Raw genomic sequence first — 18,697 nt, 5'->3', positions numbered from 1 at the left:
GGCAATAGGCGCAGCCACTGCAATTTCTCACTCAAGCCACTGCTGGCGGAAGGGAACTCCGCCTCGGGAGCCTGCTCGAGAGGGGGGGGGGGACTTTGGCCTCTTCTTCCACGCTGGCCACGCGTCCTGTATGGGGAGCGACTACCCACACTTTAGCCCTTCAGATGAAGGCAAGAGATATGTGGATGGCATTAATCAAGGCACCGTTCCGGCCTCGCGTCACACCTGGTTACCACTCGTGTCTCACAACAAGGACGCATGGGTTCGATTCCCGACTCGGGCGTCTTTGTGTAAGCGCTGCCCCCTCTTCTGCATGGATGCAAACTCATTACCAATTTTCTCAAAGCATCTTAATATGGTGTAGGAAGGCAGAGCTCGGGGAAACTGTTGGTAGCCCTGGCTTACCACGGTCTGGCTGCCGTTGCTGCTGCAGCCTTCCCACTCACGCACGTGACTCCCCCGGCGATTGTGAGCGACACAGTCTGCACGGACGACTACTACGCTTGGTAAACGTCACTATTAATCGGCAACAACAATAACAACACACGGACACGTCCCCTTTGTTCTTGCGGTAAGAATGTAATTTGGCCAGCGAGACGCTGCCGTCAGGGTCATTTCTACAAAATTCCACTCTGTGTCTGACGACCATAGCAGCTGCAGCAGCTGCAGCAGCAGCAGCAGCATGTTCACCAGTTACACAGCGTGTGGTGGTTCCGCTGTGAGGCCTGGTGGTGGTGGTGTTGTGGTGGTGGTGTTGTTGTGGTGTGTATAGATGCATAGTGCGGTACGGTAGTGTAGCGGGTAGCGCTACGCTGCGCTACGAACCCGGCGACCAGAGATCGATTACCGCTCACGACCAGCACCAGTGACGGATTATCTAAACCGGTCCTCCCCTAGGTTGACTCAGCCTCAAATGAGTACCTGCTGTGGTGTGATAACATCACCACTGGGGAGACAAAGGCGGCCGGGCGTGGTGATGGCCAACCACCCCGCGTGTACCGTGCCGGCCTTCATAGGTGCTCACTAACAGCACTTGCCCCCAACAGTCTGTTCAGCCTATACGAGGAATCGTTGTCTTTATATATTTAGTGCGCGCGTCGGTGCATAGAAAATACTTTCTCGGTAAAATATTGAAGGGGCATTGTCTCTGTCTCGCCCCGGTTAGCGTAACACACAATGCCGAACAATCTCCTGCTCAGCTCAACCAGAGTCTACTGCTTGGAACAATACAGGTGTGTGTGTGTGTGAGTACCAGGTGTGTGTGTGAGTACCAGGTGTGTGTGTGTGAGAGTACCAGGTGTGTGTGTGTGAGTACCAGGTGTGTGTGTGAGTACCAGGTGTGTGTGTGTGAGAGTACCAGGTGTGTGTGTGTGTGTGAGAGTACCAGGTGTGTGTGTGTGTGAGAGTACCAGGTGTGTGTGTGAGATTACCAGGTGTGTGTGTGTGTGAGTACCAGGTGTGTGTGTGTGTGAGTACCAGGTGTGTGTGTGAGTACCAGGTGTGTGTGTGTGAGTACCAGGTGTGTGTGTGTGTAAGTACCAGGTGTGTGTGTGTGTGTTGAGTACCAGGTATGTGTGTGTGAGTACCAGGTGTGTTTGTGTGAGTACCAGGTGTGTGTGTGAGTACCAGGTGTGTGTGTGTGAGTAGCAGGTGTGTGTGTGAGTACCAGGTGTGTGTTTGTGTGAGTACCAGGTGTGTGTGTGAGTACCAGGTGTGTGTGTGAGTAGCAGGTGTGTGTGTGAGTACCAGGTGTGTGTGTGAGTAACAGGTGTGTGTGTGTGAGTACCAGGTGTGTGTGTGTGAGTACCAGGTGTGTGTGTGTGTGAGTACCAGGTGTGTGTGTGTGCGAGTCACACGTGGGTGACAGTGTTACACTTTACACAGGTGTTCGTCATACAAGTTGTACGTGACAGGTGTGTTCTGCGGGATTTATACGGTCACGGGCCTGACACAGGTGAGTGCGACAGGTGTTCTGTGGGAGTTATATGGTTATGGGCCAGACACAGGTGAGTGTGTTTGTCAGGTGTGTCTGCAGGTGAGTTATATGTTAATGGTATTGGCAGGTACGCGACACAGGTGTGTGTGCGAGGAGTGCGTGGGGCGCTAGTCCAGGTAGGACTGCAGGGTTCCACGGCGGCGAACGTCACTCGTCCAGCAGTGGAAGCCACCACCCAGCGAGTTGGCATGACGAATGTTCACCTTCACTGGAGTGATGCCTGCACAGGGAGGAGGAGGAGGTAATAAAGAATGAGGAGGACAGTGACGAACATTGTCAATCTTGCAATTGGCTCCCAAATCAATCCTGAATTAATTCAAGATCACATCCAGGATTATTGATGGCTTCGTCCCTACCTGCCTCTCCCCTCTCATCTCACTCTACTCCCCTCCATGCACTCTCCTACCTCTCCCCTCTCATCTCACTCCACTCCCCTCCACGTACTCTCCTACCTCTCCCCTCTCATCTCACTCTACTCTACTCCACGCACTATCCTGCCTCTCCCCTCTCATCTCACTCCACTCCCCTCCACGCACTCTCCTACCTCTCATCTCACTCTACTCCCCTCCACGCACTCACTCGCCGCTCCCCTCTCACGCGCTCTCATGCTCCAACAAAAAAGGCTTCGTGTCGATGCCCCCACTCAACCCTCCCTTTCCCCCTAATCATCAGTCATTAATAACTTCAACATCTGAACATATTGCCAAAAATAGACTCTTCGACATCTTGGTCATTATCTTCGACATTATCCTCCCTAATCACCATGTTCATCATCTCGGTCATCATCGTCGTCACCGTAGTCGCCGTGTGTGCGTAACAGCGACCGCCTGTGCTCCAGGAGCTAACGCGATGGAATACCTAAATTACCGGCGAAATATTTCCCACCGACGAAATAAAGGCGACAAAAAACGTCGCGGCTCCTGCGCTCACCGAGGTTCATGAACATCTTCTGGATGGAGGTCTCAGCCGCCTCCACCAGGACGCGTTTCTCGTCCAGCATCAGCACGTTCATGGACAGCCACTTGGAGGACATCCACAGCGGGTGGTCTACGGCGCGCGCCACGCACAGGGAATGCCGAGGGAGGGGAGGTGAACACCAGGGGGGAGGGCGAGGGCACGGCGCCGTTATCTCCGTGCTCTCACGAGCGACGTTAGCGCCACCGGTTGGTGACTACGCACGAGGGCCTCGAATCCAGAAGTGTGGAGGCGAGGGGTTTTTGGTGGATCACATAAATGTCGGGAAACTCCCTTTCCATGGGCCACGAGCAGTCAGCTGTGCCCTGGCTCGCTGGGAGAAGTCGGCGCGGCAAAAAATGTGGACTCTCATCTGTTCCGTTGGTATGGAATCGAGTGTTGCCCCCTCTCCAGGCAGTCCGGTTTTCTCGCACATGTAAACACTCATCAATTGGCCGACAACACCTTCGTATATGGAGGACCACAGAGCTCGGGGAATTGTTGGCGCCGACTCGCCGCATGGCTGCCGCCTCCCTGCCGGTCTGTTAGTCTGAGTCGACCTAGAGGAGGCCCAGGTCAGGTTCGGATAACACGTGCCACTGACGTTGGCCGTGGCCAGGAATTTAACTCGGGCTCGCTGAGATCGCAGCGCCGCCTCTCCACGCGCACACGCGCCCAGCGTAATCCCGGCACAAAAAATAAAAACATTCAGAGTCTGAGCGAGCGCCGGGGATCCGTACCGTCAGGGATGAGCGGAGTTGGTGGAGTCACCACCGTCCACCCGGCTCTCTTGAACGTGTCGATCTGCGGGGACAGCCACCTCACATGACGTGCTTCGATCCACTCGCGGTCGACGCCCTTTGTCGTCCACCCAACTCGTCCACCCAACTCGTCCACCCACGCATCGATCCACCTGCCCACTCATTCACCCATTATCGTCTGCCCGCTATTCCCCTTATCCACATTCTCATCCACTCTCTCATCCTCACGCTCTCGCGCTTATCCACTCTGCCATCCACCCACCCACTCATCCGTCCATCTGCTCACTTCATCCACCCATTCATCCGCTCACCCACCCACCCACCTACCTGCTCAATCCTTCCAGCCATCACTCATCTTTCTGTCCATCCACCTATGTGCCCCCTCCCACCCCCCCCCCGCCCCCCACCTGCAGGCAGGGCCGGTCCGGGTTGGAGAGCACAAGGCCCGGGCCGATGATGTTGAAGGTGGCGTCGATGTGCATGGGGTTGGGATCCTTGAAGGAGATGGTGTGCACGCGGTACGTGGGCGCCAGGTGCCGCCGCATCCACTCGATCCCAAAGTAGTTGGTGACCTGAGTGACGAGCGGAGGGGGGGGGGGGGGGCGAGGTGTTGACTCCCTCGCCTGGTATGCAGGAGGTCGTGGGTTTAATCCCGACCCTGACGCCTGCTGCTGCTGTATATTTTGAGTTTGCGTGGATTTTTCTCCGGGTCCTCCGGTTTTTCCCTCCACGTTTATAATCAACGTCACGCGTTCGGAGGATTTGGCTGCTCGTGAATGAATTTCCACGCGATAAACCACCTTCATTGAGCTATTGGTGATAGCCACGTCGCTTATGTGGGCCTTACCTGGTCAAAAAAAAAAGTTTAGTAGTAAATAGGGAGCAATATTTCAGCCACGGCTCTGCCCGGAACGAACCACCCACCACCAGACCCCAACCGCCCCCTCCCCCGCGATTGCACGATGACATTTTAGGAATGGATTGAGAAAAGGAAGCAGTGGGGGATCGGGGGAGCAGGGAGGAACCGGAGTGTCTGGGGATGATGGGGGGGTCAGAGAGTGCAAGCGGAACAGGGAGAGCAAGAGGGTCATCGGGGGGTAGGGGGGAACTGGGGAGAGTATGACGATCAGGGGGATATGGGGGGGGCACGGGGGATCTGGGGGGGTCAGGGGATCTAGGGGGGGTCAGGGGATCTAGGGGGGGGGGTCAGGGGATCTAAGGGGGGTCAGGGGGATCTAGGGGGGTCAGGGGATCTAAGGGGGGTCAGGGGGATCTAGGGGGGGGGTCAGGGGATCTAAGGGGGGTCAGGGGGATCTAGGGGGGTCAGGGGGATCTGGGGGGGGGTCAGGGGATCTGGGGGGGGTCAGGGGATCTAGGGGGGTCAGGGGGATCTGGGGGGGGTCAGGGGATCTAGGAGGGGTCAGGGGGGATCGGGGGGAGGGGGGTCACCTGGCTGCGCTGCACAAAGATGTCGCGGCCGGCGCGGATGAAGTCGGCAGCGTCGAAGCAAGGCTCGAACTCCGTGGTGACGAACTTCCCCTGCGCCGCCAACTTGTGGCGGTCCTCCACCGTGCGGATCGGGTAGTCCTGCACGAGGGGGGGCGGGGGGTCAGTGTGGAGGGATGAGGTGCAGGCCAGGAGAATTATTAATATACTATACTGTACATATCATAAAAAATATAATGATTGGTCAGCTTGTTGCATGGCCACGCGCGGATTTCCTATTCACCTGGGCACACACCATCTCGCCTCGTGGTACAGCCGCTCACCTGATGCTATACCTCACCTGGTCGTACACGCGGTCGTCTAGATGTTGATCTGCTGACCTCAACTGCTCGCACACCTCATCACCTGCATCCCTGCTCAAACACCTGGTCACACACCTCCCCACCCTGCTCGGTTCACCTGGCCACACACCTGCCCACCTGGTCACACACCTACTCACCCTGCTGGCTCACCTGGTCACACACCTGCCCACCCTGCTCGCTCACCTGGTCACCTCTCGACTCACCTGGTCACACACCTGCCCACCTGGTCACACACCTGCACCACCTGCTCGCTCACCTGGTCACCTCTCGGCTCACCTGGTCGTAGAGCTCGTTGGCCATCTGTGGCTTGGGTGCCGTGGTCCACTTGGCTCCGCGCTTGAAGTACTCCTTGATGAGCGGGCGGTACGCGCGGTACTCGAAGAACCGCGCCCTCCACGCCATGGGGGCCTCGATGATCTCGTTCCCGACCACCAGCAGGATGTCGCGGGGCATGGCAGCGTACATCCCTGGGGGCAATGGGCAAGGGAAAGGCATGGGGGTGGGGGGTCAGGGTCACTGTCGGACAGCCCGGGGTCACGTGGGAGCGGCGAGTGTGTAGACGCCGGCCTGGCCATGGTGTGTGCAGGCGGTGCAATTGCACCTCGGGCTCACGGGACGGAGCGGCTCGGGGGGGGGGGGTGGGTTGGGGGGGGGCAGGCCCCGGGCTACGGATAAACGGTGGGGGGGGAGAATTTGTACAGCGATACCCCCCCCCCACCCCCCTATTGCATCCCCTTTATGCTTCGCCGGCCACTGGTGTACGACAGCTACCGCGGTGGGGAGCGCCGTCCTCTCGTTCGCAGACTCGACGCCATCGGCGGGACACGCCGAGTGATGGGTCACGTGCCGCAGTTGGGGCCGGGGGGGGGGGGGCAGAGCGATGTGTGTACAAGTGTGTACTAGTGTGTGCCAGTGTGTACTAGTGTGTACAAGTGTGTACTAGTGTGTACTAGTGTGTGCCAGTGTGTGCCAGTGTGTACTAGTGTGTGCAAGTGTGTACAAGTGTGTACTAGTGTGTGCAAGTGTGTACAAGTGTGTACTAGTGTGTGCAAGTGTGTACTAGTGTGTACAAGTGTGTACAAGTGTGTACTAGTGTGTGCCAGTGTGTACTAGTGTGTACTAGTGTGTGCAAGTGTGTACTAGTGTGTACTAGTGTGTGCCAGTGTGTACAAGTGTGTACTAGTGTGTACAAGTGTGTACTAGTGTGTGCCAGTGTGTACAAGTGTGTACTAGTGTGTACAAGTGTGTGCCAGTGTGTACTAGTGTGTAATAGTGTGTACAAGTGTGTACTAGTGTGTGCCAGTGTGTACTAGTGTGTACTAGTGTGTGCAAGTGTGTACAAGTGTATACTAGTGTGTACAAGTGTGTACAAGTGTGTACCAGTGTGTACAAGTGTGTACTAGCGTGTGCAAGTGTGTACAAGTGTATACTAGTGTGTACTAGTGTGTGCCAGTGTGTACAAGTGTGTACTAGTGCGTACAAATCACACGTGCACGTTCAAGTCCGTACGCCACGCGCTATTGTCGGCAGAGTCGCGACAATTGCTGCTCAGTCCGCCAGAGAGCGGTCGTCGGATTGTTGCGGGTTGTTCGCAACGCGCTCCATTGTCGGGCTGGACGATTTGGGGAAAATATCTCATTGCGATGTTTCTGACAGATATTGCGATTTCATTTGCGATTACGTTTTTAAAGTCAAGCTTCAGTTCAATATTCACTGTGTAATAGATTTTAAAACATGTGATGGAGCATTGCCACGGGATACCATCGAAATATGAACTGCTCTATATGTTCTAATGCAAGGATGAGAACTAAAAAATATATATGAATTGCTTCCAACATGTACTTATTAACATGTTTTAATTGACATAGAACAATAAAACATAGAACAATTGTTAAGTTAAATAAAGTTATAATTATAAAATAATAAAACTATTCGAATAAGAAAGTAATACGACTTTTCAAATCGCAAAAAAATCGCAGCCTTTGCGATTTTCTGGTCGCATTGTTTCAAATTGAGATTTCGATTTGAAATCGATTAATCGTTCAGCCCAAGTCCATTGGCTGGCACCACCGCTGTCGCCCTCGCCCCGCCCCCTCGAGCTCACCCCCCCCCGCCACGCCCCCTAACCCCTCCCCCCACCGCGGTACTCGCAGCGCCCCCCTGTGGCTGGCGCGTGGCACTCACCCCGGCACCCCCACCCGATGTTTCACGCCACACTGGGGCAGGGCAAAGGACGAGGAGCGCCTCGAACATCACGGACGTGGTCGTGGGGGCGAGAAGAGTGCGCGGGGAGCGATGTGGCCATGTTGTTCGCTGTCAGTCATCGGCCGGCTGAACATTCGACGATGTTATGGCCGAGGACGGTCTGTCCGTGGCATCGCGTGTGGGTGACCCGCTGTTGGCATGACTTCAGGGTGCTGGGTGGTTTTGCCCACGACTGCGCGCGTGCCAAATGTGATTGGTGAAAATACTCAATTGGATATATATTTAGGAATAGGTTTTACCCTTTTAACTGGCACAAAAACTGACACACATTTATTCAAGGCATCATGTTTGCAATAACCACAACACAAGCAGTCAAAATGCAAACAAAAAAGACAACTCTGATAATAATATGCACTGTTTTTGAATTTGATTGGTCCACACCCGAGACAGCTTTTCTTAGAGCCTAGTCTCCATTGGTGTTGTGCAAGTTAAAAGGGTAAAACCTATTCCTATATCTTGTTTCTGGCAAAGGAGGTCTCATAATGGATTTTTTTTTTTATTTCAATGTGTGTTCTCTATTTTGAGGTCCATTGCGGAGAATGTGACGCTCTCTTTGGCTCCGCTGTGTGCAGAGGTTTGGGCGCTTCTTACCAAAACAAACCCCAATACTGCCAGAGCCACACGAAGCCAAAGGCCCCTTTAATGGGATTGGTCAAGCATCCCAATGCAGGATCCTTCTGAAGTCTTGAGACTCAAGCGAGGCATTTCCTGAGCAAATACAAAAATATTTTTTAAATAAATAATCCACTCCCGGATGAAGGGCTCTCCAAAGATGCCGGTTTGACCATACTTCACCATGCTGGTCAGTGTGTGTGTTTATAAAGAAGAGGCCGTGGTTGGGAATCTAATTCAGGCGGCCCGGTTCGTGGTGCAGTTAAACTAAAACTAAACTTTAAACAACTTTTATTTTACCAGGTAAGGCCCACTGAGCTACTGTACAGCTCTTTTTCAGAAGCGACCTGGCTGTCACAAATGATAGCCAAATGAAGCGTCTTATGACATGTAGAAATGTACGGCAGCCAGCTACTCTAAACGCATCTTGTTACTAAATGTGGAGGGAAAAACTGGAGGACCCGGAGAAAAATCTACGCGACCATGGGGAGCGAAACGAGCAAACTACAGACGTGAGGATCGGGATCGAACCCACGACCTCCTGATAAATTGGGACAGATGTATGTACGTATGTATGTTGAACTTCTTTCGCACCGTACGTAGCCACCCGTGAGTTTTTTTCAATCTCGACGATTTAAAAGTGCAAATCTCCCAGTGGCCTAATATCGAAAGGAAGAGCTTTCAAGGCGGCCGCGGAAGCGCACCTGAAAGCGCGCGAGGCCGATGATCGTGTTTGTCCGATGGCTGAGCCAAAAGCTAAACGACAACAGCAACGAGAACAAGAAGCTGCGGACGTGGTACCCGTGGAGTTGAAGTCGGGGGTGGTGTAATTGAGGGCCCAGTCGAGGGGCTCCGGCCTCTGCACGGTGACCCCCTCCCCACGCAGCACGGTGCACAGCTCCTCCACCTCGGCCACCGCCTTCTTCACGTGGGCCTCGGGGAACGGCAGCCCCCCCTGCTTCTGGTAAAACTGCCAGTACTTCTCATAGGTGTTCGCCTTGGGGGGGGGGAGCGGGGGAGAGGGGGAGGCAGGAAGTAGGGGGAGCGAGAGATGGGCGAGACGGGGTCGAGTTCCAGGATGAGTCTCGCCCACGAGAGTGACTCGGGTCACCAAAGTTACGAAAACGATTGCAAAGATTAACATAAAATATTATGATGATTATGATGATGAAAAGTGGTTGCTGCTGCTGCCTCTGAATGGGGACACTGACAACCATGGGTCCCCTCGACCACACTAACTACTAATCCTAACCACACTAACCACTAATTCTAACCACACTAACCACTGATCATAACCACACTAACCACTAATCCTAACCACACTAACCACTAATCGTAACCACACTAACCACTAATCGTAACCACACTAACCACTAATCGTAACCACACTAACCACTAATTGTAACCACACTAACCACTAATCCTAACCACACTAACCACTGATCGTAACCACACTAACCACTAATCCTAACCACACTAACCACTAATCATAACCACACTAACCACTAATCGTAACCACACTAACCACTAATCCTAACCACACTAACCACTAATCCTAACCACACTAACCACTGATCGTAACCACACTAACCACTAATTGTAACCACACTAAACCACTAATCCTAACCACACTAACCACTAATCCTAACCACACTAATCCTACCACTAATCCTAACCACACTAACCCTTCCACCAACCTTAACCACACTAAGCCTACCACCAACCCTAGCCACACCACCAACCCCAACCCTAATCCTATCACCACACTGCACCATAACCTTTGCTGCAGTATCACTGCTCCTAACACTCGAAAAAAAGAGCCAATCGCAGACCAGCCCTAGACCCCAACCACAGTGGTAATTCAGACCCTAATGCTCGCTGTAACGCTACTCCTAACCTTACCCCTACCCCGGCTTCCTTCACGATCCCATCCCGCCCTGCATCTGCCGCGCTCCATCTTCACGCCTCCGAAGGGTCACGCGGAGTTATTTCAGCAGCGGAACGCGGCGGTCCGGTGGGGTGCGAGGGTGGGGTGAGAGGCATGGCAAGAGGGAGCGGTGGGGGAAGGCAGGGCATGGCTGGGCACGTCACGCACCTTCACTTCGACGGTGAAGGGCGGCACGCAGGCGTTCTCGGCGCGCCCCACGATCACCTCCTCGAGAGGGTCCCACTCGTTGAACGAGGAGACGGGGCAGTCGGCGGGCACGGAGCTGGGCGCGTCCGGGGGCCCCTGCGTCGCCAGCGTGGGAGACGGCGCCACCTGGGTGCTCTGCAGGGCTCGCGGCACCCAGCCGGCCAGCGCCCTGCGCGCCTGGCAGGGAGGGGTGGTGGTGGTGGTGGTGGGGGACACGAGCACACGAATTGGTCGCGAAAACGTTGCGCTAAAAACGAACCAAGTTCAATTTCGATTTAAAGCTTTCGTGACTGCAAGGATTCATCTTCTTCGGTTCTTTCGGTAAAGTCACGTAGAATGAGAATAAAATAATAAAATAAAACGTGACTTTACCGAAAGAACCAAAGAAGATGAACCAAGTTCAATTTCCCTCCTGGCCCGACGTGGCGACGTGGCCACGGTGACACCAACCTCGTGAGCGTAAATCGAGCGGCTTCAGTTGTGTGGGGTTTGTGGGTCGCGGAACGGTGGGGATCCTTGAAGTCAGACCGGCGAGATGAACGCGGTGATGAATAGTCAAATAATAATACAAATAATAATCAGATATTAATTTCAGCCGGATCTGTCTAGATCAGCGACACAGAATATTTCCGACCCCGAGTACACCTCGTAGAGTAATATCCCTCCACTATGGCCGTGGCTACGAGACACGTGCCACCGGTGACACGGAAAAACGCATTCGGTGAGAAATCAATCCCTGAAAGTTAACGACCTTTATCTATCCAGCAGATTCTCCCTGCATTGGGATGTTAGACCAAGTGATTTTAATTACGATGGGGAAAATCATCCTCACCGATGGGTCGTCAGTCTCCATGTCGTGGTATTGCTTCCCTGTTGCCGTGTGGGGGCCGCATCTCTCACGTTAAAATAGCTTCGTCTTTGCGTGAACTACCAACCCCATATCCAGGTTGCTGTACTGCATATGTGGAGGGTGGGTGAGGGGGGATGCGTGATGGATCAAGCAGCAACCATCGTGTGCTGTCAAACTCCAAACCCGCTGGACTGCAAAGTGGCAAGATGATGGCAGTACAGCAAGCAGGTCTGTCCGGATGTTTTAATGTTATCCCATCGGATGTGGTGGCTTTTCTCATGGGTGATCAATATATTGGCCGGGTGGTTCAATGGCAAAGCGAACGGCTCGCAATCATAAAGTTGCGGGTTCAAACCCTGGTTGGGGGTTTACTCAGCCCGTCTGGGGTCGTGAGGAAGTCCAATGAGAACATTAGTGCACCGCCATAATAATGTGGAGTTTCCACCGCCGTCCCAGGGCTGTCAACAGGAGATGGGCACGGCCTCAATGCACATATGGGCTGGAATTCACTCTGATCTTTGAAATCAATATATATTACGGAGCATCCATACATCAGATTTAATGTTCAAATCTACTTCACAGGATGCACACGTGGACTGTAACATATGTTTACAGTAAATAAAACTAAAACTACAAACTATTTTTTTACTATAATGTATTCTTATTTTACCAGGTAAGGACCCACTGAGCTATATATACCTTTTTCAGAAGCGACCTGGCCACCAATGATAGCCCACTGAAGTGGCTAATCATCTGGAAATGTATAGCAGCCAAATACTCTGAACGCATGTTTATAAATGAGGACCCAGAGAAAAATCCACGCGACCATGGGGAGAGAGAGAGACGCAAACTCCAAATATACAGCAGCAGGCGTCAGGGTCTGGATCTAACCCACGACCTCCTGTATACCAGGCGAGGTTGTTAATATCTCACAGCCACCGCGATGATGATGAGAGAGAGAGACACGCAAACTCCAAATATACAGCAGGCGTCAGGGTCGGGATCTAACCCACGACCTCCTGTATACCAGCCGAGGTCGTTAACATCTCATAGCCACCGTGATGATGATGAGAGAGAGACATGCAAACTCCAAATATACAGCAGCAGGCGTCAGGGTCGGGATCTAACCCACGACCTCCTGTATACCAGCCGAGGTCGTTAACATCTCATAGCCACCGTGATGATGATGAGAGAGAGACATGCAAACTCCAAATATACAGCAGCAGGCGTCAGGGTCGGGATCTAACCCACGACCTCCTGTATACCAAGCGAGCTCGTTAACATCTCCTAGCCACCGTGGTGCCCCAATTGTAGGCGGTCGTGAATCTATTTCGATGAAGATTCCATCTATCGCACAATTAATCATTCATCTGAAACGGTTTCAAATGCACGCTAAACACCGATACCGTCACGCGTGTATGTGTGTTGAACTTCTTTCGCACCGTGCTTAGCCAACCGTTCATGATATGCTCTGCTGTACCAGCAGAGGGACGCATATTAAAGCTCCCAGCACGCGAAGCGAAACGTCGGACATCATCTTGCCGAGCAACGCGCGGTGCGGCCCGAACACGCAGCGGAGAGCTCAATAGTGTGCGAAGTGTCACCTCTCAAGCCAACTTGGTCAGGCATCAGAATCAGCATCTTTATTTTGACTGCAGGAGGAATCCGATGAGCTATGAAGCTCTTTTTCACACATGTCCAGCACGGGCGGGTCAGCAATCTTCGCGTGGACAACTTGTATCCTTGCACCGCGACTCTCTCTACTGTTGACTTTCCGCAAAGTGGTAACGATTTTATTTACCTTGGAAGAATGATGGGTTATCGACCCCCTCCTCCCCCAAGCCAGAATTTGAACTCACGACCTTGGCACGGGGCCCTCGTGCGAGGAATAAAATTCCTCCCCCCTCCCCACTTTCCCCCCCCCCCCCCCTTTTAACCAAATTTCCGCGACTGGACCCAACCGGCCCGCAGATCGGAGGGACCCTGTGCAGTTGCACCGCCTGCACACTCAACAGCCATGCACAATTGTTCTGCGCACTGCGCCACTCAGCCTCACCCCAGCGGGTTCAAATAAAAAATCCGGGGACGCCAGATCCCAGGATGCGGGGGGGGGGCGCGACCACGGACATTTGACCGAGATTTGAGCGCCGCCGCGCCTGGGACCACGGACTCAAGAGGGAGGCGCGCGACTGGGGGGATGGGGGGAGGGAGGAGATGGGAGACAGAGGGGATGGCAGGAACGGTGGGAGCTGGAGGAATGCGCAGAGGAGAAGGGGTGGAGGAGGATGCTGGAGGGGGAGATCGAGGTGGGAGGCTGGGGATGGAGACGAGAGATGTGTAGAGGAGTACACGAGGTGGAGGGAGGTGCAGGAGGAGGAGGGAGGTGCAGGAGGAAGGCAGCGGAGGGGAGGAGATGGAGTTTCGTGAGGGAGGGGGTGAGGACGGAGAGGGGGGCAGGAGGTGGTGTGAGGTGGTGAGGAATGGGGGGGGGGGGGGGTGATGGATGATGCACGAGGAGGAGGCGTGTGCAGAGAAACCGTGAAAGTTTCTCCCCATATTTAGAAGAAGATCGACAGCTGTGCCTCGACCGCGATGATGGCTGGGAACAGGCAGTGCGGGCAGAGGCACAGCGGGGGGCGGTGAAGCAGCGAGGGTTCAGGGTGTGGGGGCAGCGAAGTGAAGAGTGAATGGAGACACTGGGATACGGAGGTCGAACCTTTGAGAGTACAGGGAGACAGATCGTACATGGAGACGGAGGGATAGGGAGACTGGGGTTCAGGGAGACGGGGAGATAAGGAGACTGGGGTTCAGGGAAACAGGGGGATAGGGAGACAATGAGAAGTTAAGCCATTGTCCTGCCTCTCTCCCTCTCTCCCTCTCTCCCACAACTGTCACAAATTATTCTCTCCCACACTGCCCAACTCCCACCCCTTTCTGACCACTCTCTCTACCCCATCTCGCTGGCCTCCTTCTCACCCCGAACATGCGTTGCGCTGTTTGAACAGTGAATTCGTAGACCGTGGCTTACCCCAGGTTACTCAAACATGTCCGTGTCCCTATGCACTCCCCATTTTTATCACCCAACTATCATCCAGCCAATGCATGTACTCAGCCACTCATACAACCACAAATCCACTCGCTGCTCAGCAAGTCACACACCCACTGACACATCCAATCACTCACTCGGCCTCCCAACCACCCACCCAACCACCCACTCACAAAGCTACCCACCCATTCACTGGGACACACACACCAACCACACCACACCCCCACTCACCCATGCACCCATTCACTATCCCACTCACTGAACCACACACGTCCTCTCAAGCACACACTCGGCCATTCACCGACCACCCACTAACCCCACTGCCGCCGCCTGTGGCGGGGGAACCCCAAGGCGGCCGGACAAAAATCCACGCAGGCGAGAAAACTCCCCAACAGGGCTGTACTGGCAGCAGCAGCAGGAGATAGAGGGGGTGAGTGGTTTGATGAATGGGCAGGAGGCCCCCCTCATCTTCCTCCCAGCCACCATCACCACCGTTCGACATCAAAGCAGAAAAAAGTAGCGGTGGGGGGGTGGATAAATAAACGACTCTCACGATGGGAGCACGTGGCTTGTGTGTGGGGGGGGGGGGTCGCTGTAGGGGATGGAATGCGGCCGATGCAGAGACTCAAGACGTGCTCTGCTCACGGAATTCTCAGCGCAATGCGTTGCACACGTGCGCGCTTGAGTTACACGTGTACACACACGCGTGCGCGTGTTCGAGTGTCTACGGGACGACAAGACGACGGTCATCATCGGATCGGACGGGATCAATCCACTGCTGGATGAAGGTCGTCGCCATCTCTCACGGTCGTGCGATCCAAAGATCCATGGAACTCTTCCTCGCCCATGAGCTCGTTTCGTCGCTCAATCATTGGACAGACTGTTGGCGCGTTCCCCTCCTTTGGCTGCTATTCTGTGCCCACTATCGACCACCGCACATTATCACTTTGGTCCAAATTCTGTTGCTGTCGAAAGTGAAATATTTTCAAATACCCCATCCACCCTCCCCACTTCCCGTCTCCGACTGTATAGACTGTCGGTGCATGTACTGTTTGCGAGCACCTATTAAGTTGGGAACCGCGAAGAGGCGGCAGGTTCCAGCACCACGCTCGGCTACCTTTGCCTTCCCAGTGCTGTTCTTTTACACACCGCATCAGGTACTCATTTGCGGGCTGATCAGACCTAGGGAAAAAGGCCTGGACCGGTTCTGATCCAACTTGCCACAGATGTCCGCCGTGGCTGGGAAAGGAACCAGGCTCGCCTGGTTCGCAGCGCAGTGGGCCAGTAGCTGCCCCACCGCTCCCTGCACGTACACAGATTCTCCCGTATAGCCTCCACACCGCTCCCACGCACGCTCTACGCAGGTTACCGCACGTACGCGCTATACGTACGCGCAGGGTGCACGCTCAAAAACAGGTCAGGCGGAGTCTGTTTCTAATTTGCCGTCGTGGCCTAAGCGGTCGCGCGCTCGCCGCCGCTTCTTGCAGAGGCTCGCGGTTCGAATCCGGCGGGCGCCCTGAATAACACTGCGGTGGTGTCATAACCACCGCGATAAGTCCGCGCCGTGGGCTTCGGAGTGGACGTCATTCGCAAGAGTAGGCCATTGTGTGCCGACGTCACCGTCCAGATTTGCCAAATGTGAATGAAAAAAAGTTCACCGGCAAATGACTCAATTAGGATTATACACAGCAGCAGCAGCGGTCGCAGACCTCTCTTCGACTGGCGGACTCATGCCCGATGTCACTCTGGCCTCTTGAAATCTCACCTCGTTAAACAACATCAACTCGGTGAACTTTAAACAAAGACAAGGGTCGCTCTTATAGACTGTCGGGGCAAGTGCTGCTAGCGAGTGCACGCGTGCACACAGTACAGCACTGCAGTTAGCGCTTTTCATAAAACTCACTCCCCCACATCACTAGGCTCATTAATTGTCTGAAAACATCTTAATATGTGGAGGAGTGCAGAGCTGGTACGATTGTTGGCGCCGTCAGTTTCAGTTTTCAGTTCAGTTTAGTTTATTTTGGTATAGCCCTGTGAGCTTTCGGCTCTTGAATCGGGTGCAACCACAACAAACAAACAAAAACACGAACAAGAAAAGCATCTTAAAGTGACTGGCCGCCTTCCAGGTTGTCCGTGCTTCGCCTCGTGTGCACAACGCGCAGCCCTTTGTCAATCCACTCTGCCAGTCGTTTCAACCATACTTCACCACGATGGTCAAATTGGAGGTTCGTTGAAGGGGCGTGCTACAGGATCGGTTCGCATATTACGCGCCGCTGATGTCAGCCGCGGCCGGGAGTCGAACTCGGCTCACTGGGTTCACCGTGGAGTGTGCGAACCAACGCGGCAAAGTCGAGTCCGTCTGTAGCGATGTACCCAGCTATATTCGCGAGTCTGCTGTGCATGGCTCGTACGGTGACTGAATCATGTACGGATCAAGGACAGCGGACTCACAACCACGCATCCAAGTGAAGTACCGCATCGAAGTTTAGTCCGTAGGGCCCCTTGGCTCTTCGGACCGATGTCATCCAACAGCATTCCCCTTACGCGATCAGAGTGTGGAGGAGGATGGCTTGCGACTATCCGCGTCTCACCGGCAGAGCAGGTCTCGTTAAACAACCACAACTTGCGATTCCACATGCGACTGACAAGAGCACTCGCACTCATCATCACGACATGACTCTTGAGCGCGAAATGCAACATTGAATAATAATGCCACAACAATCATGCGCTTCTGTAATATTCCCCATGCACAGATGCTCAGTTTCGACTGTTTAAAAACGTCCCACTCGATGACTCTCCCTTGCACAGGTCATATAATGACCATACCACGCACGCCCCAAGCAACGACCCCACTACCCTACCATGCACATCCTACCAATATTCCTACCATTGCCATCGAATCTAATGGCCACGATGCCATACAGTCCATGAGCCAATGGTCGGCACCACGTGGGGTGGACATTTCTAACGGTATTCCCCGTGGATAGTGTCCACCATGGGCAGACAGCCAGGGACATACACCGTATGTTTCAGAGAGACACACATACACACACTTCTTATGTATGATCATATACCCGTAGATGTTTCATCTCGCTGGCTTTTTCCCCAAAGCGATATTCACTATCGATTCCTATTTAACGAAGCATTAGCTCTTTAAAAAAAAAAAGCTACCACGCTGAGCTTGCTATCACACATCCGTGGGATCTAGAGATAAAAACAATATAATGAAAATCATTGCTAGCATTTGCCACGCTGGGTGCAACCGATATAAGACATTTCAAGGACCGTCATACACATACGGAGTACTGGATTAGCATGCCACCAACATCCAGATCACGCCTGCCCCACGTAATGACCATGCCAGGAACGAAGCACACACATCCATCATACGTTCACACCTCACGCAGGCAAACCGAAACGGCGACTCTCTAGCGTGAGACGGCTGCGCAGTGTTTGATTAGCGCACTGCGCCCTCGACTCAGCGGCACCAAGTTGGACTCCCAGCCGCGGCGAACATCACTGGCGATGGATATCTGAGCCCGGTGCTGGGGTCGCTTTTCACCACCCCGGCACTCACCAGCGTGGTGAAGTATTGTCAAACAAAAGCCCCTTATGACCGACGTGGCACGGGGAGGCATTCATCCAGCAGTAGATTGACAGTGAGCCCGTATGTGAATATGTCATGCAAATGTTGATTTCATGCTACCCATTACATAATGACCAATGCCTGCCATACACGGGATGCTGCTGGATTAAAATCCAAGTTTCTCATCCTCGCGTGTTCACTTTCCTTGCGTGGCCCGCTAACCCCCTCGTGTCCCCTACCCCCTCATTAAACCCCTCGTGTCCCCTACCCCCTCATTATTCCACATCCCCACGCGTCCCCTGTGGCACCGCGTCCCCCTGTCCCTGTGTGTCCCACATGCCCTCGTGCCCCCTACCCCCTTGTACCCCCGCTATCCCAGGATCCCCTGTCTGCTCTTACCATGGTTCCTATGCAATGCGCTGCCTCGGCACCTCTGCTACCTCCACGGAGGCATCTGACTCTGAGCATCTCGAGGCAGGATGGAGATCGACCCGGGGCCGATGCTGGAGCGAGGGTTCTGGGGAGCGGTGCGCCGTGTGGAGAGAGCGAGAGAGTGATGAGAATGGGAGAGAGAGTGATGAGAGTGGGAGTGAGAGACGGTGAGTTGAGAGACGCAGAGTGAACCAAAGTGAGGGCGCGGGGCGGGGAACGGCGACCTTAATAAGGAGTGGGGGGGTGGAGGGGA

The 18,697-nt window shown here is 54.0% G+C and overlaps 1 protein-coding gene across 1 annotated transcript; it reads right to left on the bottom strand.

The window, feature by feature from the left end:
• Positions 1-559: 559 nt before the first annotated feature.
• Positions 560-18,664, bottom strand: GATM (glycine amidinotransferase). Its single transcript, XM_032951014.2, has 9 exons — positions 18,412-18,664; positions 10,492-10,707; positions 9,198-9,393; positions 5,796-5,986; positions 5,161-5,298; positions 4,119-4,283; positions 3,691-3,754; positions 2,927-3,043; positions 560-2,216 (listed from the first exon to the last, which is right to left on the bottom strand). The coding sequence occupies exons 1-9, from the start codon at positions 18,478-18,480 to the stop codon at positions 2,104-2,106; spliced, it is 1,269 nt and encodes a 422-aa protein (XP_032806905.1). The 5' UTR covers positions 18,481-18,664; the 3' UTR covers positions 560-2,103.
• Between the last annotated feature and the right edge of the window lie 33 nt (positions 18,665-18,697).

Source organism: Petromyzon marinus, chromosome 1 (assembly GCF_048934315.1).
Source record: "Petromyzon marinus isolate PM22_M1 ecotype Great Lakes invasive population chromosome 1, UKy_Petmar_22M1.pri1.0, whole genome shotgun sequence".
NCBI lineage: Eukaryota > Metazoa > Chordata > Hyperoartia > Petromyzontiformes > Petromyzontidae > Petromyzon > Petromyzon marinus.
Note: the sequence above shows the minus strand (reverse complement) of the source record. Positions and strands in the feature narration are given on the sequence as shown.

Bases quoted from the DNA above. Each gene is read 5' to 3' on its own strand.
- GATM (XM_032951014.2), bottom strand. From the start codon at position 18,480: ATGCTCAGAGTCAGATGCCTCCGTGGAGGTAGCAGAGGTGCCGAGGCA. The intron at 10,708-18,411 runs GTAAGAGCAGAC...CCTCCCTGCCAG, and splicing joins CGCATTGCATAGGAACCATG to GCGCGCAGGGCGCTGGCCGG. The intron at 9,394-10,491 runs GTGCGTGACGTG...CCCCCCCCCAAG, and splicing joins CCTTCACCGTCGAAGTGAAG to GCGAACACCTATGAGAAGTA.